Raw genomic sequence first — 18,785 nt, 5'->3', positions numbered from 1 at the left:
TCTTTTATTATCTTGCCCCGGACATCATAAACCAATGGACCGACCCTGCTTATGTGACAAAGTACTAGGAGTGTTACCACTCCCTTAGCCTAATAGATGACTCAATACTAATGACAAGACATTGACTATGTCTTATTCTAGTAGCTGAGTCACTAGATGAAAACATTAGTATATTGAAATTAAAACGTCCATACATATTGAGAAATTAAATATCTTTTTATATTTTCTTTCTACTCATCCTCCTACCATATCAAATATTGACATGTATCACATTTAATGAAATTAATAATAATTTAATCCACTTGTCACAATTTCATATAGATAGGAGGATAATAGAAAGAAAAAGTAGAAGAATATTTAATTTTTCAACCAGTTTATAGATTTTCTAGATGTTTGAAATATACACCATTTTTAGTCGATTATAATCTCGATTAGAATCCTAATTCTCTTAAGCATATGATATATCAGTGATTAACAATTTATAACCAATTATAATCCATATATAACCAATTTATAGATTTTCTATATCTTTGAAATGACACCATTGTTAATTAATTATAATCCGTCCAATGGAATCCTAATTCTGTTAAGTATATTGATATATCAATCATAGTGAATAACAAACACATGCGATAAGTATATAGTGAGGTCCTTTACTATTAAATTCATAACATTTGTATACAGAAGATGCTAATATTAATTTGTTACGAGTCCGAAAGTATAAAGCAAGAGTCCTTTACGATGAATATCTGGTCATTTTATTTAGCTTCTCTTAAAAAGTGGTTTAATGAACCAAAAAAAAAAAAGTAAATTCAAACAAAACTTTATCCGTATTATCCATGGATTGAACCTTGATTATGACTAAAGAGTACTATTTTCCCCCTTTCTAACACTGCTTTAAGTCCACCCCCAGGCTCTTCCTCTCTACTTTCTCTTTCTTCCTGCGTTCTAACTCCTGGTGACCAGATCAACCAGCCATTTCCTAGGTTTTCGGTTCTCTTTTTCCATGCTGATCTGAGCTCTCAATTACATCCATAAGCACACAATATCACGCACAAACCTCGACCTAAGGGAGCTGTCAAAACCCTCGAAGTTGCAAAAAAGATTCCATCTCAAATTAGCTGATGATTGATACCATTTGAGCACGACTCCTATCCTTCAATTCGAACAATTAGGGCAATTGAAAGGTTTTTCAATCGTGTATGCTCGTTCGGAATTTTTTCAGGTCAATGAACTACGGATTGTATTACAGATTGCGATTAATTTGATGAACGAACTTCGGAGCTTTTGTGCATTTTAAGAAGAAAAATGAGGTTGATTATTACAGTAGAGACCGGTACGTAAGTCTGGATTGCGTGGTTTTTTGATATCGTTGTTGTAGACAGAGGATGAGTTCAGATGTTAGTAGGACGGGTGGGCAAGTTGAAAGGGACATCGAGCAGGTAAATCAATTACAACATTGTCTGAACTTCCGGATATTATTGTAGAGTTACGATTGTTTGCTAATCAAATGCGTAGGCATATGTTAACACTTGAAACACCAGGTAAATTACTTGCTGTTTATGTGATCTCAAATCGTGTGTGGCTTTAACTTTCCCACACTAATGTTATAGAATGAACAACTTATAAGCATCATATCACTTTGCATCACTTGCTGAGTTTTTATCGCCTATTTGAACAATTATTGCTCACTGCACAATGATTTGACCATATTTTGAAAATACAAGGGTAATGCAAAGTGCAAAGAAGCTGGAATGTAATGTATGCTACTTAATAATGGACTTTATGTATCTTTCATTTCTCTATGCTTTCGTCAAATAGCTTTGATGCAGGTGAGTACCTTTGAAATTAGGGAACAATGTTTACTATAGTATGCTTTTAATAAAACAGAAGATAATAACGAATTTTAGAGCAATGATCAATGAGGAGATGACATATTCTAGCAGGACAACTTCAAAATTTAGTCAATCGTTAATGGTGTAGAACATACCCTTCCCTTAATATACTCTGTGAAGTATGAGGTTTCTATAGCTCTCAACTTCCTTCCTAATATGCATAATGCATGTAACTTTCTTGTAAGATCAACGAGTGACTATTAGCAATAACAGAGAAAGCTGTAATTGTCAGGTTAAATATTGACTCCTGGTAATGGTTGATAAAGTCAACTTTTACCTTCTCTATTTTCTAATACCATCTGCCATCATATCCCTAACAAGTGACAATACTTCTTGTTAGGCTATATATATCTCTTACTTTCTGGTGGATGTTTAGATGCATGTTTTGTCAACCACTTTTTTGTAGCAGAAAATGTGGTGAATTCTCTTTAACTTAACGTCTGGAGTGATATTTACTACAGGCCATTACTGCTCTGAAGAAAGGGGCTTATCTTCTCAAATATGGAAGACGAGGGAAGCCTAAGTTTTGTCCCTTCAGGTTGGCTAATGTAAGTTTGACTTTTATCTTTCACAAAGTGTCTCCAATAGGTGTTGTTCATGTATTTCTTTATTATGTTTCCATTTAATATGTTTTATGTTTGTGTCAACATTTGTCAAATCTTAAATCTTTTTTTTTTTCCTAGTATGACTAGGTTTCTCCCTTAGCTACTATGGCTGATTTAATGCATTCTACTTGGTATTTCGTTAATGAGTTTAGAGTAAAAGTCACACAAGTGCCCTCATTCTGTGTATATATTGTTTATTCATTCAGTATCTTCAACTTTTATGGAGATAGAATAAATGCACTTAAAATTATGATTTTTTTTTCTTTCCTATTATCTTTTAAGCAAAAGGAACAATATGTGTTTATGCTGTGAACGTCTGGAACATGTGTTCTTAAATGAAAAGGCAATACCAATCTCTTTTTAACTGTAATAATCAATAGTTTGCTGTTTAAATGATACTGTTTTTTCTGTGCTATTTCAGGATGAGTCTATTCTGATATGGTTTTCTGGGAAAGAGGAAAAACACCTTCGACTAAGTCATGTCACCAGAATTGTATCAGGGCAGCGAACTGTAAGTAATTTCATTGCAAGTTTTAATTTGTGCAAGATTAGTTATTGTAATTTGAGGAGAATATCTTAAAAACTCATTCAAGAAAGAAAAAATGGCATCACAATTGAAAACAAAGACAATTTCTTGTTGATTCAAAAGTATAAAACATACAGCTTGAGTAGCTCCAAAATTCCAATGCATACTAATGCCATGTAACATCTTTTATAACCTTATTAAGTTATATATATATATATATATATATATATATATATATATATATATATATTCATTCTTATGAATATTTACTATGATTTCACTTTGTTGTTTAGCCAATCTTTCAAAGGTATCCACGTCCTGAGAAGGAATACCAATCGTTTTCACTAATATACAGCGATAGATCTCTGGATTTGGTAGGATTTTCATCTCTTTTTGCAATTGATTATTGATTCTTTTTGCACTATTGCTAGCATTTTGTATGCCAATTAGCAATAGGTTTTGTGAGTTTCTATTTATATTCTTGCAATTCATTTTGGCTAATTAGATATGTAAGGACAAGGATGAAGCTGAAGTATGGTTTAGTGGGCTTAAAGCATTAATATCACGTGGGCATCAGAGAAATTGGAGAACAGAATCAAGGAGTGATGAAATCCCATCTGAAGCTAATAGTCCCAGGACATACACACAAAGAAGCTCCCCTTTACATTCTCCTTTTGGTAGTGGAAATAGCTCACAGAAGGTACAGCTCCTTTTTGATTTAATCAGAAAGAATAAGACTCAATGGAAAAACTCGTTCCCTATTAAGTCCTAACCTTTTACAAATTTGTCCTTATTTATTTTTCTTCCTTCTTTCCTCAAATACTTTATAAACATCATTTATCCATACAAAACTTGATCCTAATGATGGAATCACAGAAGGAATGGAATGGTGTATTCTATACGAATCAATAAAATCTGTTTCTTTTGACTAGGCTGATGGAATGGACCATTCTTGAAGGATGTCATTCCTTTTCTTTTGTTAGCAAAATGGTGTTTTTATTTTTGTGAAAAGTTGCAATATAACCCATTTTTATTTACATAATCTTTTAAGACATCTTTTTTTTTAGAAATTTTACGACTTTAATCATTCATAAATTTTATTTCCTAAAAGTAATCAAGAATATTTTTTTGATTACATTTCTATTTCTGTTTCTAATGAAATTTAATATGTTTAGTTCTTCATTTATGTAAATAAAAACTTCAATAATTATAATTAACATGTAGTGTAGAGTTAAAACTATACATTGTATTTACATACTATACAAAAAATCCATATGAAAATTATTTTATTCTTACAAGCTAAACAAACATGATCATGGAGTGTAATGATTTGTTCCATTACCTTGCTTATTCACCCATGATAGTGTTTAATGATAGTTTTTTTAAGGTTTTAAAGAGCTTTTATTATCTTTAATCTTTTATTTTTGTAAATAATAAATTCAAATACCACATAGAATAGTATTAAACTCTACACTAACAGTTTACATGAAAGATGCATTCCATTCCTACAAGCCTACCAAACATGATAATGTAATGTTAGCAATCATTCCATTCCATTAGACCATATTCCATTCCATTCCATCCTCACATTATGTTACATTTCAGGAAACCATTGATCAACTTAGTCTCCATAGTCCATTTGGAAGCCCTCCAAAGACATTGTCTTTCCCAGATATGGCTCCATACAAGGTCCCACTCCCACCCAAAGGCTTCTTCCCTCCCGTTTCCAACGGGTCCTTCCACTCACCATCATCTGGTGGGTCCGACACCATGCACACCCATTTCAACCGAATGGGTGTAGACGCCTTCCGCGTAAGCCTCTCAAGTGCCGTAAGCTCCTCAAGCCAAGGCTCCGGCCACGACGACGGGGACGCCATGGGCGACGTTTTCATCTGGGGCGAAATCACCGGAGACGTCTGCGGACCCCACAAATCCGGTACCAAAACCGATTCCTTATTACCCAAACCTCTAGAATCCGCAGTAGTCCTCGATGTCCAAAACATCGCGTGTGGCGGCCGACATGCCGCGTTAGTCACAAAACAAGGCGAAATCTTTTCATGGGGCGAAGAATTAGGCGGACGTTTAGGGCATGGAATCGATTCAAACGTCCCACATCCGAAACTCATCGATGCCCTTAGTAACACAAACATTGAGCTAGTGGCATGTGGTGAGTATCACACGTGTGCAGTTACCTTATCCGGTGACCTCTACACATGGGGCGAAGGGCATTTTGGGATACTCGGACATGACAATGAAGTTTCACACTGGGTTCCAAAAAGGGTAAACGGGTCATTAGAGGGTATCCATGTGTCCTCCATTTCTTGCGGGCCGTGGCATACTGCGGTGGTGACCTCCGCGGGTCAACTTTTTACTTTTGGAGACGGGACTTTCGGGGTGTTAGGACACGGGGATAAGAAAAGTGTTTTGAAACCTAAAGAAGTTGAGTCACTTAAAGGGTTGAGAACCGTAAGGGCGGCTTGTGGTGCGTGGCATACTGCTGCTATTGTTGAAATTATGGTTGGGAATTCGAGTTCTAGTAATTGTTCTTCCGGGAAGCTTTTTACATGGGGTGATGGGGATAAAGGTCGATTAGGGCACGGGGATAAAGAAACTAAACTAGTTCCCACTTGTGTTGCTGCCCTTGTGGACCCGAATTTTTGCCAGGTGGCATGTGGGCATAGCATGACACTCGCACTCGCGACTTCCGGGCATGTTTACGTGATGGGCAGTCCGGTTTACGGGCAGCTCGGGAACCCGAATGCTGACGGGAAGCTGCCCGCTCGTATTGAAGGTAAACTTTTAAAATCTTTTGTGGAGGAAATCGCTTGTGGGGCCCATCATGTTGCGGTTTTGACTTCGAGGACGGAGGTTTACACATGGGGGAAAGGGGCGAATGGGCGATTAGGTCATGGAGATACAGATGATAGAAATTACCCGACTTTAGTTGAAGCTTTGAAAGATAAACAAGTGAAAGGGATTGCTTGTGGGACAAATTTTACTGCAGCTATATGTCTTCATAAATGGGTGTCTGGAGTTGATCAGTCTATGTGTTCTGGGTGTCGCCTTCCGTTTAATTTCAAAAGAAAGCGACATAATTGTTACAATTGTGGTCTTGTTTTTTGTCATTCTTGTAGTAGCAAGAAGTCACTAAGGGCATCCATGGCACCTAACCCGAATAAACCGTATCGGGTTTGTGATAATTGTGTTAATAAATTGAAAAAAGCTATCGAAACCGATGCCTCTTCAGTGTCTTCCGTGAGAAGAGCGAGTATAAACCCTAACGAGCAAAATGAGAAAGATGATAGGTCAGAATTACGATCTCGCCCTCGTCTCGCGAGGTTTGCTTCTATGGAAGCGATGAAACCGTTGGAAAGTTATTCTTCTAAGAGGAACAAGAAGTTAGAATTTAGTAGCAGCCGTGTTTCGCCTATTCCTTCAGGAAGCTCTCAATGGGGAGGGATTAATATTTCTAAATCTTTTAATCCGGTTTTTGGGTCTTCTAAAAAGTTTTTTTCCGCTTCTGTCCCTGGTTCAAGAATGGTGTCTCGGGCAACTTCTCCGGTGTCAAGGCGGGCCAGCCCGCCTCGGTCCACCACTCCAACACCAACATTGGCCGGATTATCTTCACCAAAGATCATTGTGGATGATGCTAAAAGGACAAATGATAGCCTCAATCAAGAAGTAACTAAACTAAGAGCACAGGTATGTGTATATTACTTGTTTTGCTTTTTAATATGTACTCACTCATCCACTTAGTGCAACATTTACATAGCATTTTGATTCTTCCTTCTTTATGAATTTGTAAATGGAAATAAGAAAGGAGAAGATATTTTCTTGGATGTTATATTCGATTTGGTGATATCAGGTTGAAAGTCTAACCCGAAAAGCCAAACTTCAAGAGGTTGAGCTGGAAAGAACTTCTAAACAGCTGAAGGAGGCGATAGCAATTGCAGGGGATGAAAGCTCAAAATGCAAGGCTGCAAAAGAAGTCATCAAATCACTTACAGCACAAGTAAGATTAATCTTGTTAAACTCTTTCAATTTCCAATTCCTGTTTGTTTGATGAATTTTCTTGGGAGTAAATGCAAGAAATAGCAATTTACTTTCATTGATTTGTTTATTTTAGCATCATTCTCTCATTTCTTTCTATTATAGCATTGTACTTTGAAAAATTTACCCAATTATAAGAATGTCATCCAAAAACTTACTAAATTGGGTAGATTTTTCAAAGCATGATGTCCTAATAAGGAAATAAATTGAAAGTATAAAGCTATAATTTGGTAGATTGTTTAATGCACAATGCCTCCACACGAAAAAAGTTGCTTACTTATATTGATTTGTTTATTATAGCATCCTACTTTCATTTCTTATTAATAAATTATAGCAATTTTCATTGCTATAATTGGGTAAATCTTTAAAGTATAATAACATAATAAGAAAAAAAATTGAAACTGCAGTTTTATAGCTGGGTATATTTTCAAAGCAAAGTGCCTTATTAAGAAAAATATTAGAAGTGAAATATTCTAATCAAAAGAAATGGAAGTATGATGCTATAATACTAAAATATCATGATGTTTCATTTCCCTCAATAGGGTTAAATGCAAAAAAAATAGCAACATAATTCCATTGATTTGTTTATTATAGCATCATACTTGCATTTCTTCCTATTATATCATTGTACTTTGAAAAATCTTCCCAATTATAGCAGTGAAAACATTGCTATAATTGGGTAGATTTTTCAAAGTACAATGATATAAAAGGAAGAAAAAATAGAAAGTACAATACTTTTCATAAATAAACAAACCTACATTGCCAATTTCGTAATTTACCCTTTATTAAGTTTATGCTGTTGGACTTTTCAACTGATTTTTTTTCTACTTTTGTATGTTAAAATAGTTGAAAGACATGGCAGAAAGGCTACCAGTAGGAACTACAAGGGACATAAGATCTCCTTCCTTCACTTCTTTCGGATCCAATCTTTCTTTCAATGATGTCTTAATAAACTCCTCAGTTGACCAGCCTAATGGTCAAACTCAAACACCAGCATATAAAAACACTCAGTTGGTATTAAATGGATCGAGTTCCATCATAAACAAAACAGCTGTTTCAGAAGCAACAGCAGCAAGAAATGGTGGCAGAAGTGATGATGAATGGGTTGAGCAAGATGAACCTGGTGTTTATATTACGCTTACATCCTTGCCTGGAGGTATTAAAGATCTTAAACGAGTCCGCTTCAGGTATGCTATTTTACCTTTTCATTTTTTCAGTAAAAGTATATTGTTTTTTTTTTTTTTTTTTAAAATCGGTAACAGGAAAAAGGATTTCCGTTATCCTGTGTTTGACATGCATTAGACTGAGACTGAAACTGAAACTGATGCCAGTGAGACAAAAATTACAATTTTTCGTCTCACCTAAAAAGGTGGGACAAGGACTCGCTCTCGATATCTTGTATGTGGAAAAAGACGTAAATGCCCTTCTCATCCTCATCATTGAAAATAGCCCTGGAAAGCATTTCCAGTTCCATCTAGTCCGGTCCCGTTACACGGGACTGGACTGTACCTGACCAGACAAGTTTTCTAGGGCTATCATCAATGATGCGGATGAGGAGGGTATTTACGTCTTTTTCCACATACGAGATATCAAGAGCGAGTCCTTGTCCCATCTTTTTGGATGCGACAAAAAAAATGTAATTTTTTTCTTATTGGCATCGGTTTTAGTCTCGGTCCAATGCATGACAAACTCAGTACTACTATTATGTAAAAAGTCGAAAATACCCTCAATGAAAAATAATATTATGACCGTCTTTAACGGTTTAAAAATGCAGTCGAAAGCGATTTAGTGAGAAACAAGCGGAGCAATGGTGGGCCGAGAACCGTGCGAGAGTTTATCAACAATATAACGTTCGATTGGCCGATAAATCAAGTGTAGGTGTCGCAAGTGATGACTTGGCACAGTGACATGTAGAAACATCATCGTATGTAAATGAATTTTCCTAATTTGATTTGTCGGGTTTTCGCCACGTCATCTCCCATCCGTTAAATTGTTTCCTGTTTTTTTCGGGGTTGATGATGTCGATGAATATGTAAATTCATTGTAGGTTTTCTAGCTGTTCTTGAAAGCTGATACCGTGTATATTCATAGTTTCTTTTGGGTTTCGGTTATTAGCTTTGAAAGTTGTATACCTTGAAAAAAAATCTTGCTGATTGGTTGTAGTTTGATATCGTCTAATATTCACTTGTTTTTCCTTTTTTTCTTCTTTGAAATGTTAAGTGTCTTCACTAATCCAAGTTGTATCATATGTTAGTTTGTTTGTGTCTCGTATGAATGCAACTTGTATCGCGTTTGTCATATATTGGATTGGAGTTGAAACCGATATCAATGACAACTTAGTCCAATCATGGGATGAATTGTCCTATCTCAGAAAAACTTAGTCCTTGTTGTGGTCCAATGAACATCAAACATGTTTCAAGCTATGTACTTCAACTAAAACCATTTTGACAAATTTGTCCAATCATTTATTGCTGTTATAAAAAATGATATTTTGAAATATATCCGCAGGGGAACTATGAAGGGGTCGGGTGGGCCATGCCCCCTATTTTCTTTTAACATGTAAGAAAAACACCCTAACCAAAGAAAATTGCTGTCGTAAACTAAAAAAAAAACTTGAAACTAAAGAGTATGATGGTCTGTGTTCGATTAGATACAATTGTTTAAGCAACAAGCATCAAGAGAAATCTATGAAAAAAATTGGGAAGAAGATAGTAATTTGAATAGAGTTTTGTTGTATATGGCGATTTTTTGATCGTGCGTGTTATAAAAGCCCTTTATGGTCAAGATGGCCTTTTTGATAGGGTTGACTTGAGTAATCTATCTCGTGGTGCAAAGTTATTCGTGTTTTTAATCCAAAGGAGTTGATTAAGTCGGTTTGTGTAGGATTCAAGTGGGAAATGAACAACACACTCATCTCAACATAGGAAATTGTCATTTGAAACAACAATTTCTTAAAGTGTTTTCTCTCGATATAAAATTCTACAAAATAAAGGTTTTTATTGTAAATTTCTCGAAGACAATTTCATAGCAAAATAAATCTTGATATTTTAGTTTTGACACGTGAAAATAGGGAAAAAAATAAAGAACTTTGTAAGTTTGACATATACAATTATCTGTAAAATATTTGTATATTTTATAAAAAAACATTTTTTTAGGCCTTTGAAAACTTTTACAACAAAAAAACATAAAACATTTTTTTTAATAATTTTTTGTCCTAAGAATTTTCAAAAGATTATTTTCATAGCAAATAAAATAAGTTTTAAATGATATAAAAAACATTTTTTTAAAAGTTTTCACCATAAAATGAAATATATATATATATATATATATATATATATATATATATATATATATATATATATATATATATTATAATAAATAAAAATCTTTTCTTGATATGTCATATTCTCATTCATTTTGTCACGTGTCATTTGGTGGTTATTTAAAATTATTATTTTTTCAGCATATCATTTTATAGTTTTTTTTTCCCATTTTATTAAAATTTATATAATATTTAAATATAATAATTATAATAAATATAATAACAAATGAATATCAATTTAATTAATAGACTTATCTTCTAATTTTAAAATTCCTAAGTTAAATCCCTATTAATTTTTTTGTTTATTTATATAAATTATTTATTTAAATTAAAAAACGAACATTTTAACTTAAACAATTCAATATTTTTTTATATTCTTATAAATTCAAACTTTTTAATAAGAGTTTCGTATTTAATTTTTTTTTAAATAAATAATACATAAGTTTGTAAAATTCATATATAAAAATAAAAAATTCTTTAACTTTTACTTGGACTAAAGAAAAACTAATTAGGCAATTAATAATGCACGATAACCGTCCATCAATACTTTACAGAAAACATACGAACTTAGACAGGCATATTTATTTTTCTGTAGTTCTACATTCTTGTGACACGTTTATATCAAACCCGAATCCAAGGTTATTTATGGATTTTCGAACATCCATCAAGAGTCGTGATGATCGGGGATTCCGATTGTACGAACAATCGACCTTCAACGAGTATAAATCCATTTCGCCCTCCTTCAGATATCTAAAAGCAAAAATCATCGTTGCAAATTCTCCTTCAGGTGATCCACGCTATCAAAACTGAATTTGATCATTCTGTTAATCATTTTTTTTTTTGTTATTTAGCTTCGATCGTAAGCAATTTTTATTATATGTGGATCGTATTGCTAGATTTATGTCAATCTGAATGTGTAGTGTATGCTGTTCCTGTAATTTGCTGATCAGGTTGGTCTGCATGAACGCAATCTTATTATTTTTGTTCTAATTTTGATGTGTAAACCAGTAATTTGGAGGAAAACAACACAATCGAGTATGCGCTACATGTTTTTAATTTTGGTTCAAAATTTTGTGAGATCTGTTTTTTTGATGTTTTTCTTGCGATTTTTAGAGGTTTAGTTTTTCTGGCGTTAGTTCGTAGGTCAAAAAAAAACTTTGATCCCGGAAATTCAACCTAGTTCTTTCAAAAGTGTAAATTGATATAAAACTACTCTTTTTAGGGTTGTTTGGATGTGCGATTTCAAAGTGATCTTTGCCTTTTCATGAATCAAAATCAATAATGAGTTGATTAAAGTTGAGGATAGTTGATAATTCTAAACTTAAGGACCTCCATAACCAATTTCTTCTCCAAATAATTATTTTTGTCCTAAACCCCAAAATCAGTTTTACAGAACACATAAAACTGATCATTGTGATTCAAGTTGCAAATTTTTTACAGCACATCCAAACACCCCCTTAAATTGGTTGTGTAATGTGATTCTTAACTTTTCCTCACAACCAAAACGACAAGAGGTAAATCATTTAACAACCAGAAGTAAATATGAAGACATAGCAAGTTTATTTATGATGTGTATCAAAATGGTAAAAAAAATCCTGGTTTTTGTCTGGTATTGAGATGGATGTAAGCTATTATTACATGTTTGAAAAGTTCAGTTTCTCTTCCTAATAAGGTTAGCAAATAATTTCGTGGGATTTAATTTTGAGTGAAATATATTCTCTATAATCGTTAAAACATGGCCTAATGAAGAATCTTTTGTAGATTAAGCTTTATGAACAATTGAAATTTTGGATACTTCATGTATTATCTGATATTTTAGTTCTGTCCTTTTTGCTATATCTTTTGTCAATTGTATTGCATTATACTGTTGATTAATGAGACCACAATGTGTTAATGCAAAATTGGGGATTACTATGGAATATAAAGCTTTAGATTAAGCCAAAATAAGAGGAACATATATATATATATATATATATATATATATATATATATATATATATATATATATATATATATATATATATATATATATATATATATATATATATATATATATATATATATGGTGTTGATAAGGAAGCAGGAAATTTGTTAAGAATGTAGTTAAGGATACTTTTAGTTTGATGGGAACTTAGGCATACACTATTCTTGTATTTATAAAATGCAAGAAGTAACAATGTGCTTTCATTTATTAGTGTATTATATTATCTTATCTTCATTTGTTTCTATTATAGCATTTTACTTCCACTCTTTTTCTTATTAAGGTAGTATACTTTGCAAAATTTACATATTTATAGCATTGTATCTTCAGTTTATTTCTTATTATAGCAGTGAAAATTGCTTTATATTTGGATGTCATTGCTATAATTAGATAGATTTTCAAAGTAGAGTGTGTTCATAAATAGGAAAAAATTAAAGTCAAGATGATATTATAAAAAAAAGAAAGTACACTGATATTTCTTGCATTTAACCCTACAATTGAAACAACACAAATAATCCCTTATGGTCTCAAATCTATGTAAAATGACCATTTTGCCCTTGTGGGTTGTCAGAGTTCCTTCATATTCTTCATCTTCAAGAACTCGAGATTTGAATAGATTTTTCAAAATGCAAAAAACTGAAGTAGCAAATCAATGAAAGTACATTGCCATTCTTGCATCTAACCCATAAATTAACTTTTTTTCAGGTAGTTTTTTTACAACTACAACACACTCTCACTCACCCAACAATGGCGGACACCCACGACACCGACAAAAACATCGAAATATGGAAAATCAAGAAACTCATCAAAGCACTGGAAGCAGCACGTGGCAATGGAACAAGCATGATCTCTCTCATCATGCCACCACGTGACCAAGTCTCTCGCGTCACAAAAATGCTCGGAGACGAATTCGGAACAGCTTCCAACATCAAAAGCCGCGTAAACCGTCAATCCGTTTTAGGCGCAATCACCTCCGCCCAACAACGCCTCAAACTCTACAACAAAGTCCCTCCAAACGGCCTCGTTCTCTACACCGGAACCATCGTCACCGACGACGGAAAAGAAAAAAAAGTCACCATCGATTTCGAACCCTTCCGCCCTATCAACGCTTCCTTATATCTCTGCGATAACAAATTCCACACCGAAGCGCTCAACGAGCTTCTAGAATCCGATGACAAATTCGGATTCATCGTCATGGATGGAAACGGAACACTCTTCGGGACTTTAAGCGGGAATACACGCGAAGTGCTCCACAAATTCAGCGTCGATTTACCCAAAAAACACGGGAGAGGAGGTCAATCGGCGTTGAGATTCGCTCGATTACGAATGGAGAAACGACATAACTATGTGAGGAAAACTGCTGAGCTGGCGACGCAGTTTTATATAAACCCTTCGACTAGTCAACCGAATGTTTCGGGTCTGATACTTGCGGGATCTGCGGACTTCAAAACGGAGCTTAGTCAATCGGATATGTTTGACCCGCGTCTTCAAGCTAAGATATTGAATGTTGTGGATGTTTCTTATGGAGGCGAAAACGGGTTCAATCAAGCGATTGAGTTGTCTGCTGAGATTCTTGCGAATGTTAAGTTTATTCAGGAGAAACGGTTGATTGGGAAGTATTTTGAGGAGATTAGTCAGGATACTGGGAAGTATGTGTTTGGGGTGGATGATACGTTGAAGACCCTTGAGATGGGTGCTGTTGATATTCTCATCGTTTGGGAGAATCTTGATATCAACAGGTATACTCTCAAGAATACCACAACAGGTGAAGTGATGATAAAGCATTTCAACAAAGAGCAAGAGGGTAATCAAAAAAACTTCCGTGATGCAACCACGAACGTCGAATTAGAAGTTCAAGACAAGATGTCTTTACTCGAGTGGTTTGCTAATGAGTATAGAAAATTCGGTTGCACACTTGAATTTGTGACAAATAAATCGCAAGAAGGATCACAATTTTGCAGAGGGTTTGGTGGAATTGGGGGAATTTTACGCTACCAATTGGACATTCGCTCATTCGATGAGCTCTCAGATGATGAATTGTACGAAGATTCTGAATAGCAATCAATTATCCTCTACTTGCCGGTGCAGGGGAACCCTGTAACGCACCTGCACCGGGCGCGAGTTCTCGCATGTGTTGACATTCTTCTTGTTCACGGAACTCGCATTGAGGTATGCGTTTTTGGAAAATGTGTCTTAATGGTTCTGACTTCTCAGAAGGTAGGGTTCTTAACTGTTCAAAGACTGTATCCTGATTATCTGAATGGTTTCATTCAGAGGTTGTTAAATGTACTTTTCAAACTTACCTAGCAATATTTGTTATTATGACAGCTGTTGGAGAAAATTTATGTAAGGGAAGAGGTGCTGACCAGGATCCGGATCCTGATCCCATTTGTCTCTGTGGAACCGCTAAAACGTATTGGAGCTGGAAACGAATTACGAAGCGTGAGGATTGGGGATAAATCTGCGGATCACCTTTTCATGGGTATCTGAAAGCTGTCTTTATTTTTACTTACAAAAAGAAGCTTTGACTTCGTAATGCCTTTGGGTATAATAATGTCATCCGAGTGTATGATGATATGATATTCGATAATAAATAAATTCGCTACAATGGATTATATATCGTGTAGACGATCTAAAAGACATTCGACTCGGGTTATTGTATCTGTAATCCTATATTTTCCAATTACATGTGTTGACTTGCAATCTCATTGGTTGATGATGATTACATTTAAATTCTCAAAGGCCGTGTTTGTTAACTAGATAAGTCTTGGCTATCAAACTTACTTATTTTTTTAATTAATTTGGCTGATATTTATTATTATATTTAGGTTATTGTTTTTAATATTTTGGACTAATTTTGATGATCATGTTTTCGAGTAATAACCTGGAGTTCATGTTACAAAAAATATAATACAAGTTAAATAGGCAAATGGCAGTGAATTGGGGTTGGAAGTCACCAGTAATCTATATTCATCATCTTTTGGTTCGTGTCTCTCAAATAATATTATTATTATTATTATTATTATTATTATTATTATTATTATTATTATGTTAAATCTCTTTAAACATCATCTTAACGTTCTTGGCTCATACCAAGTTCATATCAGCTGCTATGACTATGAGAGGAAGGAGCGTAATAGCTGAAAAGAGTCTTCAACATTATCTTAAAGTAGGCCAAGACGTTTAAAGAGTAGATATATAAGACTGTGATGCCGATATATAAGAACAAACACAATGCCCAAAGTTGCAACAACTATAAGTATTGAAATACTTAGGGCCTGTTTGATATATAGCTGACTGGTCTGGTCAGTTCTTTTGGCTGACTTAGTCCAATCAGCCTGTTTGATAAAGGGAAAATTATATTTGACCCGCTCCAATATATTGATTTAGTCAGGAGTAAATGCTTTATCCCGCTTCTAACCCTTAGAAAAAAACACGCCTCCATTTTGCTCCAGCCTCTTGCTCTGTCTCTCATCGCTCAAAGGGAAAATTGCCAAGCCTCTACCCTCCATTGTCCTCTTCTATCAGCTTGCTTTGTATGCCCTCCACCATCGCCGTATTTCCAGGCTCTACATCTCGATAGTAAGTTGCGTTCTTTTTTTTTTCCTAGTTTTTTCTGAAATTAGATGACAATGAAATCTGACAAAAATCCTATATGAAATTAGCATCTTGCTGCACTTGTATGATCTGAAATCGGACATGAAATCAAGCTTTTTCTGTCTTTTTTTTTTTTTTTTTTTTTTTTCCTGAAATTGAACATATATCCATGAACAAGTACTGTCAATGGAAATCGAATATCAAGAGGTTTGTTTTCCATTTTAGTTATTTCTCATTGATGAGTTCAACAACTCTTAGATCGAATAGATCTTTCACAAGAACGATAAAAGTACTAAAACAGTTTAAGATTAATATGAGTATGAACACAGAACAGAATCAAACTTATGCTTATGATTCAAAACTGAGTCACGCCTCAGCAGAGCTCAATGAAGAACTTCCGCTGTAGAGGCGAGCTAGGGTTTACAAACGATGTGAAATAAAAACAATTAAAGCGATAACATCTAAGTCTGCATGCATGCAGCTTATATACTAAACCCTAATACAAAATAATGCACGGCTGGACAGGCCCAAAAACGACAATCAAACTAGGCAATGGACCGAGCCCATGACGCAATCCAATAGACCCTACAATCTCCCCCTTTGCGTCAAAAGAGGCGAGAGATTATTTCTTCTGAGCAGGCCTCACCGTCTTGATAACTTTGAATAATCGAGGAATAATGGCAAGTCGTCGAGAAGAGGTGAGAGATCATATCTTGAATGATCTCCAAGATATGATCACAAGTCGTCGAGAAGAGGTGTTTGTCCACAAGAGCGAACATACATTTTTGACCTTCGCCTCTGAGGAACATGACTGTGTGATACGTTGAATCAATTTTCCCCTTGATCATGTTGTTGACATTGCCAGCTCTGCCCATGGGCTTGATCGTTGGTCGCTTGTGTATGACAGAGGCAATTTCCTGGTCCATTTTCGCTACCTCATGTATGTAGCAAACAAGCATACGCTTGACATGATCGATTATTGGCTGATACTCCTGGGGATTCGACAGAAGAATGTTGTTGAGGAGTATCCAGTCATGGGGATTGAGGTTCGGTAGATCAGCAAGGGAAAAATGGTAGACTGAACCTTCGGTTCCTCGAGTCACCCGAAATTTGACATTAACAAATTTCCCTGTTGAATAGGGCTTCATTACCTTGAATGTAGTTATCTTCTTTGAGCTCCAAGTCTGGTATTGAGGTTGAGCAAACTCCAAGTAGAACTCCAGAAGATCCCTATCTACCTTCGGGTCCGGAGATGGAATGGCAACAGTCGAGTTGAAGCAATGAAAGATGAATGCCTTTCGAGTGATTGGCATATCAAACTGTGCATCCTTGGAGTTGTCAAGGCCAAAGGACATTATTTGCTCGAGCCAAAAAACAGTTGGATCGTCGATTGCACACCGCTGAAGCGATTCTTTTGTCCATACAGGAAACAAAGACTTTTTCTTTTCAAGGAGCTCCGCCTCCTTTCGCTTCTGTTCTAGCTCAGCGCGTTGCTTCTCGGTGATTTCTTCCGTTTGTTTTTTAGAAGTATTATCCTTTGGGATAGGTTTCTCGGGAATATCGACATAGACATCTTCTTCATTGTCTGTGTCGTCTTCACCAATCTTCTTTTTTCTTCTTATCTTTGTTACTGACCGAAGCTTCATTAACCTTCGGTTCAGCAGCTGGTTTTGAGCTGGAAGGAGGAGGTTGCTGCTTTGACTCTTTCTCTCCCCCTTGTTTCGGTTGGACACCAGTCATCGGAACACCCTCGATACGGCTGAGAACATCCAGTGCCAGTCTGAGCTTGTCTGCCAAATGCCTTCTGACAGTGATGGTGATAAGGGGATCATGACCTTCAATAAGATGAAGAAGGATGGAGTGAACATCTCCAGCAGAACTCCGGATAACCTCCCTTTCTGACTTGAGGTCATTGATCTCAGCATTAGCAGTTCGTAGGTTGTGTGTTTGCAGTTTAAGCTGGGCTGTACGTCTGGCAAGCTTGTCCATAATCCGATTTTCCATAGCTAAGTCTGCTTCCAGTTGAGTTAAGCGTTCGTTGACCTTAGCATGGAGCGATGCATTTGCTTCTTCAATGGCATGGCGTGCTGTTTCTAGGTTCGAACACTCAGATTGAAGAGTCTTTTTAAGAGTCTGGACTGAAGTGTTGACAGTTTCAGCATTCTTGGCAGCAGCAGCCTGCAAGGAATCTAGAAACAAGTTAGCGTCGGAAACTAGTTTATCGACTTTTGCGGTCGCTTCCTTGCACTCCTTAGTCGAGGCATCGACAGCACGAGAAGCTTGTTGACATTGGGAAGAGGAGGCTTTAATAGCCTTGGCTGCATTTGATAGGGTAGCACTGTGTTCGGCAACAACCGACGAGAACACTGCTTTTAAAGCAGCTTCTGAATGGGCACCAGAGGAAGAAGAGGAAAGCAGTTGATCAAGCTTGTCATTTACTGCTTTGAGATGACGTTTGGTAATTGGCTCATCGTCATCATCCTCGCTCTGCACTCGATAAGGACTGAAATATGTGGAATCGAATTCCAAGTCCTCACCGCCCAAAATAGGGGTTGTTTCGGTAGATGGTGTTGGAGACAAAGGTTTTGAAGAAGGTGGAGGTTCGGTTATGAAAGTAGGTTCGGTTGTAAAAGGAGGTTCGGTTACAGGTGGATTGGGATCAGTAAAGGTAGGTTTTGTAGTAGTGGTAGAAGTGGTATCTGTGAAAATGGGAGTGGGAATAGGAATTGTAGTGAAGGGTTGAGATGTGGTAATTGGAGAGATGGGAGGAATAGAAACTGGAATGGTAACAGGTGGAGGTGAAGGAGGA

General features: G+C 35.7%; 2 protein-coding genes across 3 annotated transcripts; both read left to right on the top strand.

Annotated features, from left to right (window-relative positions):
* The first annotated feature begins 878 nt into the window (after positions 1 to 878).
* LOC145093687 (PH, RCC1 and FYVE domains-containing protein 1-like) lies at positions 879 to 9,308 on the top strand. The gene is made up of 9 exons (XM_079031902.1): positions 879 to 1,442; positions 2,357 to 2,443; positions 2,922 to 3,011; positions 3,320 to 3,400; positions 3,532 to 3,726; positions 4,632 to 6,728; positions 6,892 to 7,038; positions 7,923 to 8,263; positions 8,851 to 9,308. The coding sequence occupies exons 1-9, from the start codon at positions 1,389 to 1,391 to the stop codon at positions 8,981 to 8,983; spliced, it is 3,225 nt and encodes a 1,074-aa protein (XP_078888028.1). The 5' UTR covers positions 879 to 1,388; the 3' UTR covers positions 8,984 to 9,308.
* Positions 9,309 to 10,994: 1,686 nt separating this feature from the next.
* On the top strand, positions 10,995 to 15,082 carry LOC145093686 (eukaryotic peptide chain release factor subunit 1-3). Of its 2 annotated transcripts, none has more exons than XM_079031901.1 (3): positions 10,995 to 11,185; positions 13,085 to 14,548; positions 14,708 to 15,082. In XM_079031901.1, the coding sequence occupies exon 2, from the start codon at positions 13,127 to 13,129 to the stop codon at positions 14,435 to 14,437; it is 1,311 nt and encodes a 436-aa protein (XP_078888027.1). In that variant the 5' UTR covers positions 10,995 to 11,185; positions 13,085 to 13,126; the 3' UTR covers positions 14,438 to 14,548; positions 14,708 to 15,082. The 2 variants fall into 2 exon arrangements, with proteins under 2 accessions (XP_078888027.1, XP_078888026.1); XM_079031900.1 differs by having other exon boundaries at positions 13,085 to 14,596.
* The last annotated feature ends 3,703 nt before the right edge of the window (positions 15,083 to 18,785 follow it).

This window comes from Lactuca serriola, chromosome 3 (genome assembly GCF_051521515.1).
Source record: "Lactuca serriola cultivar US96UC23 chromosome 3, Lser_US96UC23_V15, whole genome shotgun sequence".
NCBI lineage: Eukaryota > Viridiplantae > Streptophyta > Magnoliopsida > Asterales > Asteraceae > Lactuca > Lactuca serriola.
This window is presented reverse-complemented; position numbering and strand designations above follow the sequence as displayed.